This window comes from Pyxicephalus adspersus, unplaced genomic scaffold (genome assembly GCF_032062135.1).
Source record: "Pyxicephalus adspersus unplaced genomic scaffold, UCB_Pads_2.0 Sca365, whole genome shotgun sequence".
NCBI classification, from domain to species: Eukaryota; Metazoa; Chordata; class Amphibia; order Anura; family Pyxicephalidae; genus Pyxicephalus; species Pyxicephalus adspersus.
In genome coordinates, this window is record NW_027317372.1 from 1770 (window position 1) to 8630 (window position 6861).

The following is a 6861-nucleotide window of genomic DNA, read 5'->3' on the forward strand; positions in this document are numbered from 1 at the left end:
AGACTTCCTTAGCTGTAGTGTTGATCAATCGCTAAGTTTATAAAGAAGGCACCTAATGAACCACTTTTTTCAGGGACTAGTATTTGGGGTAACATTGGATTATTCTCATTTTAGAGTAATTTCTCATCCTGAAAAATCTGGGTATAATGTAACACACTTATATACAATTCTGTAAATTTATACTCGAGTACTATAACCAATGTTAACCTTCCTCTTCTCCCTGTGCATTCCTCATTGTTTTCAGAAGCTTTCAAGAAAAATATATTCATTGGAAAAGTCTTGTTTCTTCCCCATTGGAAATATTGAATTGCACAAGGTTCTTTGTGTGGAAATGTTTCTGATAATTTCTTTAGTGCAAAATGAATGCAAATTTCAATGCAGAAAGAGACCGTATTTTACAGGAGCCAAAATGACCTCTTAATAAATAGGGCCCTTCGTGGAGACTTGTGTCCATCCCATGCTTTTAGTCTGGTGCAGAACTACAGCAATAGATTATCTGTTAAGTGCTTATTGTCTGCTTGGAAAAAACATCCAGGCTTGTGGGGTAAAATTATGGAGTGCTAATTGTTGAAGGTAAAGTGTGATGCGCCTTGTGTTTAGACTCCCTTGTGTACCGCCAAAGCCTCGTTTAATTATGCCCTGCTAGCTAATGACCTACTAGCAAATTCATGATTCCTCATCTCCATAAAATAACTCGGTAATGATATTCTAAATGGAAAAAAAAGCTGTACATTTTAATAATGAGCTTTCTTACAGTCTGCTGCAACCTTGCTTTCCCACATCCTGCTATACTTGAATTACATTTACCAAACATTTCATCAAATGTCTATTAATTAGTTCAGCAGTGTAACAGTCATGGTCATGTAAGGGTTAACTATCTGTGCATAATGGGCACACGCTGTAGCTCAAGGCATTTATTATCTCCAGGGGAAATTTTCCATAATCCATGTAGTTTGCTAGGCAGAAATGGACAAAAAAATGGAGAACTGCAGTCTTTAATGTATTTGTGTTTTTTTTTTAAATAAATATCATTGCATGTTACTGTTTTAGAATAATACTACATGCCCTTTTCCTTTCTGTAAGGAATGTGGATGGTTTTACAAATGTGCAAATTACAAAAGAAGTAATTTGAGATCTGAAATTACAGATTTCTCCCTTTTTTTCGCGTTGCAGTGTGTGGAGAGAAGCACGGGACCGGATTGTCGGCTTTCCTGGACGTTACCATGCATGGGACATCCCTCACCAGTCCTGGCTGTACAATTCCAACTATTCCTGTGAGCTGTCCATGGTGCTGACAGGAGCTGCCTTCTTCCACAAGGTAAAACGATGGAGAGCTCTATATCCCTCTATTTTATAAATCAGACACGGAAATTCATTTGTGCAGTAGCTAAGTGGGCAAAGTTAAATAGATTTTATGTGTACCACTGTAAAATGCAAAGGGATTGGTGATAGAGACACTTGGGAATGGCAAGAACAAGCTGTGTTTTGCCTGCTTTATCTGCAGCTTAAATGCATCTCAATGCCATATGCAGTACAGTGCAAAGTAGGTCAAAGCAGCCACTGAACTGCTATATGTATTTCTCAATTGAGGCCAGCGGGAGTTTCCTGACCTGCATTTGACATGAGTTCCAATTACAAAAAACCCTTTAAGATAAGCCCTTGGTCTCGGGTCACGTCTATGTGGCCACATATGTGAATGTTTCAATGTGATCTGCTTCACTTTTTTGTTTGGATTGCTACTGCAAATCACATTCTATGAGGTACCATATGTTGTGATGCACCACAGGTCAGCCAACAACCTGTACAGTGCAAACCTGTCACAAGTCTTACCGCATGGTAACGGCTGTGGAACGGCATGTGAAGCAGGCCTTACAGAAATAATGTGAGCTCTGACAATAAAAATGTAAATGGCAATGGTTGCCATCTTTGCAGGGATGTTAAGTTACTTGGGGATGTAGGGTGGTAGGAAAGAGACGGGGGTTAAAAAGAAAAGGCTGAAGGCAGGAGTGCAGGAACGGATGAGAAAGATTTATAGGCAGGAGAGCAGGGGAAGGATTCTGAGCAAAGCATTAGAGGGGTGAAGGGGGGAAGTTAGTATATTGGGGACTGGGGAAGTGCAGGTGCAGCTGTGGTATTTTAGATCAGTCTGGAGGACAAACAGAAGTTCCATAAACTGTAAAGCAGATACTTAACATAATATATAATATACCAAGGTCTCAGAAATACCCTGAGGAAGCCCGTTCAGGGCAAAACGCGTCGGGAGAGACTTTGAGCACCGTATTGACCTATATTTGGACACTGTAGATGTGAGAGTATTTTATTATGGTATGGCCTATTTTATGAACAATGTTTCTAATAAGTATGTTTTAGTGAGTGGGAAAAAATGTTTTAAGTTATGTTAGAATTGTTTCTCCCATAAAGAGCCGCTATCCTTCTACGTTTTCTTTACACTATTGCCCTTTGGCTCGGCATCCACTTTAGTGGTCCTTCTCTTAATTTATCACTGCAGGATTAATTTCCTCTCTAGCATATATTTAACATGTTGTTTTTATTATCTTCCCAGTATTATGCCTATTTATACTCGTACGTGATGCCGCAGGCAATCCGGGACATGGTGGATGAGTACATTAACTGTGAGGATATCGCTATGAACTTCCTGGTCTCCCATATTACCCGTAAACCTCCCATCAAGGTGAGTCTGCCATTCCTCCTGCTTGTGAGCTATAACCCGGCTATTTCTGGCAAGCGAATAATGCTTAGAGAGTGAAAACTGTTTAAAAGTCCCTGAAGTCTTTAAGTACTTTGTAATTGGCACAAAAAGTGGATGCTGGGCACATCTCCAGGTCTGAGCGGGGAATAATGGTCAGCTGCCGCTTGGTCCATGGATATTTATCCTCATGCACACTCCACATCATCATAAGCCATGAGAGCAGCCAAATAATATGCACAGAGCTACAAATGGCTGCATCAATATTTTCCTTAATGTGGGGGAGTTCCCATCTATCTACCTCTGCTGCTTCCCTCACCTTTTCAAGCTCTGCTATACATACCCCACATTAGATTGCAAGACAGTTAGCAAGCCAAACTTGTGTATCTTACATTTATTAAATCATTCAATTAAATTTTTAATGAATACATAGCTGGATTTTTGTATACCTTTTGTATCTGCCTGCACGTTTTCCTAGTTGACGTTATTTTCTAGTTCATTTCAACAACAAAAAAGGCCTGTGGTACTTTAAAACCCCAGTGGGTTCACTTACTGAACTGCAATGTACAAATAACAATTTACCTAGAAGTTCGATAATTATGGAGAGTGTTATTTGCATACTTTGCCTGAAGTTTCCTGACTGGTACTTAGTACTCCATTAAAATGCATTGAGCAAACTACCTACTGCCTGGAGAGGTGCTAGGTGTTCGGTGAGCTCTGAACTATACATACATTCACATAAACTGTGTACACTCTCATCCCCATCCCATCTTCCACCCACAGTGCAGCTGTTCAGTTCACATTGACAGGAAAAAAATATCCACACCGCTTTCCTGAATTAAAGCCAAACTTGTTAATGCTGCTGCACAACATATATAATATGCAAGTGATTGTATTCATTTACATCTGGCTAGTTTTGTTGAAAGCTAGTTTTGTTTTAGTTTAAAGTTTAAGCTACTACTTGCATTTGCAGACTGCCCTGCAGAGTGTGATAGAACCGAGATCCAACTCTCTCTAGAGTATGCTTGTAATCCTTGAGAATGAATGACTTCATAATAAAAGCAGCTAGAGAGGTCAGTTGCTTTATAGCTCTATTACTGCTTGTTTAAGAGTAGATAACTGGTCTGACATCTATAGTCTGGGCACAGGTGCCCTTTAAGGATTTTTTCCCCATAACTTCTGTAAATCTGATGGAACTTGATCATTACCTTTACAATATATATAAGCCATTTTTCCCCCTCCTTATACAGGTTACATCCCGCTGGACTTTCCGTTGCCCAGGCTGTCCCCAGGCTCTCTCCCACGACGATTCCCACTTCCACGAGCGCCACAAATGCATCAATTTCTTCGTCAAGGTGTACGGATACATGCCGCTTCTCTACACGCAGTTCAGGGTGGACTCCGTTCTCTTCAAGACTCGGCTTCCTCACGACAAAACGAAATGCTTCAAGTTTATTTAACCCGACACACTGGAATTCCATCAATGAAGTCTTCTGATCTCTTGCTACCAGACGTTGCCTCAAGTGTTCTCTCCAGTCTTAAATCAATGAACTTCGCTATCAGAGAATCTGTATTATAGAAGACTTGGCGTATTCTGTACAAAAATGATGAATTTCTTCCTGATAACTGGCCAAGAGGATTTTTTTTTTTACCAACCATACAAATATTTTACATTTGTGTGGTGACACTTTTAATTGATTTATAGGATTGACTTAATTATGACATTTGGTTTGTTGGGATCTGACGCATATCAAATGGTTCCTCCCACCAAACTGAACAACGGATATAGTGATCTACAACTATAGATAATGGTCAAATGAACAATTTTTTTTTAATGACCATCCAAAGACTTGGAAACCAATCATGTTATCTTAGATTTATTGTTTGTGAAGGAAGCTAAAGGTTGGTTACAAACTTCTTTTGTGATGATCGTGACGCACAAAGCTGCCAATAGATTCTTTAGGCCCATATGCCCCGCTATCCCCGACCCTACACCCCCTCACCCTGCCAAGTCTTACGATGTACGAATAAAGCACAGAAGCACCCATGTCATTATTGCTTTTATGTTTGTACAATAATAAATTTCTGTACAGATAGAGGAGCTTAGAATCACGTATTCAGTCAATTGGATTGGTGTGCCGGGTGCCTGCGAGGGAACTCAGATATAATAATATATCACAAGGTCCTCTTACAAAAATTGGAAGACAATGAGCAGATTTCTATCTACTGTTCCTGAAAAAGCAAAGATAAAGTGTTTATAGAGATCATGAATCCATTTTACAGGATTAGTGATGTAGTCGCAACCTGTGGTCTATTTTTTTTTCCTGTTTTTTTTAAATATGCTCATCACAGAAAGATTGAATAAAATTGGTTGGATATCGGTGATTACTTATATTTCCGTGGCAATAATGTAAGTTACTAAACAAAGATTGTTTCTTAGTAGAATGGTGGTCAGGCTGTGGACATTCAAATATTAAATTTTCTTAACCAGGAAACAAACCCTCATTGACGTTTCTATATGGTAAAACTCTGGAGCAATTCATCCTTTGAATTCACAGTAAAGTTGGGTCTCGGCGCTCTCTTTTTCCAGCGCACTTAAACTGGTAAACAGGACCTTACTGTCTGTATGAAAGCAGTGGTCTCTCTGCAAAAGTCCAAAAAGGCCCTGTTGAGTCACAGCCAGGGAGATTTAAAGCAGTGTGTCTCAGATCTTTGGAGAGAGACCACTGCTCTCACAAATGTCTGTAGGATGAAGGCTTTTCTATTTAAGTTGTGGATAATTTCAGTGATGGCAACAAAGCTGTGTATTGTGCAAATGTAATACTGTGGGTTCAAGAATGGGCTGGGGAAAGTTGTATAATAGAATTCAGTGTAAATGGTGGTGACATTTCTGCTGTTGTGATACAATACAGTTTTCATATTTTGTGATATAGAAAAAAAGTTAGTTCCTCCCTAATATTAAAACCAGTCCCTGTAATAGGCTTTGGGACCTTTGTGGATGGGAAAAGGGGGCAGTGAGTTTGAATGTGCCCCTTCAGTAAATAAAAACTTAATTGACCCCCGTCTCATCCCCATGTGACCTCTTTGTTTTTGGGGTCTGAGAAGATTTGGAATTACCTTTTATTAAAGGGCCCACTGCTATTCCTCACTCTGAAAGGGTTTAATATTCCTCAAAAAGACACCACTGAATAAAACACATACCTATGCAGGTACAGGGATGTCCAAATTGTATCCCACAACAATCAAGCCAGCGATGGCTGCTCTCTTCTGCACAGTGACATGAGCTCCTGTCTTTGTGACGGACCAATACTGCAAAGGGTTAGCCATGGACAGCTGGCTCATTGTTGGACTGGCTAAACACAAGCACAGAAGCTTTATGGAGCTCTGGTCATGTTAAGCAAGCAATCCTGCAAAGGGTTAGAGGAGGACAGCTGTCCTCAGCTGGCTCTTTGTTGGATTGGCTAAACACAAGGACAGGAGCTCCATCTGGGTGGCCTCCTTCAGCGAGTTGTTTGACATTTTTTTATGGGAATCATTCCTCCAGATATTGTCAATGAAAACATGTGAACGTCACTGCTATACAAATTAATCATTCAGGGCCGTGATTTTATTATGAAGTCTCCTGATAAACAGTCAGATGCAGGGGAAGCTCTGTTTAAAGACCTGTAGCTCAAAAGCAGGTAAGAAATGTCACTTTTGTACTGATGTTCCTCCAAGGTACATTCATCTGCATGTTTATTTTTTATAAAAGGATCCTTGTGCAGAAATGTGTGCTTTTTCATTGGGGTCCTCTCCATTTAGAAAGACAGATGATCTGGCTGTCCTACTTTCAATGTCAAAGAGGTTGAATAGGCTTGAATGAGATTAGTCATTCTGCTTTCACTGTCTGCGTGATTATATTGGGTAATCTGAAAGATTGCAACCAATCAGGTTTCCCTTTTGATTTTGATATAAATCTGTCTCCTAGCTGCAAAGTGTGCAAAACAGCAACAAATAGCAGCTCAAAGCCAAAGCAGATCTAAACCACACATCCTACATAACACTGATTTGGAGAGACTGTCCCCCGTTGGGATGGATCTTGTTCTTTACCCTAACTGCTGTATATCAGATGACTTCCTGTGCCTAGGCACTCCTGTTCTGTATCCTCATAGCTG

The 6861-nt window shown here is 40.0% G+C and overlaps 1 protein-coding gene across 1 annotated transcript; it reads left to right on the forward strand.

Moving 5' to 3' along the window:
* The first annotated feature begins 1166 nt into the window (after positions 1-1166).
* Positions 1167-5092, forward strand: LOC140345031 (exostosin-like 3). Its single transcript, XM_072432202.1, has 3 exons — positions 1167-1318; positions 2564-2692; positions 3958-5092. Exons 1-3 carry the CDS (start codon positions 1286-1288, stop codon positions 4165-4167), a joined length of 372 nt encoding a protein of 123 aa, XP_072288303.1. The 5' UTR covers positions 1167-1285; the 3' UTR covers positions 4168-5092.
* Positions 5093-6861: the final 1769 nt, after the last annotated feature.

Coding starts and splice junctions, on each gene's coding strand:
- LOC140345031 (XM_072432202.1), top strand. CDS start 1,286: ATGGTGCTGACAGGAGCTGCCTTCTTCCACAAG. Junction 1,319..2,563: donor GAGCTGCCTTCTTCCACAAG/GTAAAACGATGG, acceptor TTATCTTCCCAG/TATTATGCCTATTTATACTC. Junction 2,693..3,957: donor CCCGTAAACCTCCCATCAAG/GTGAGTCTGCCA, acceptor CTCCTTATACAG/GTTACATCCCGCTGGACTTT.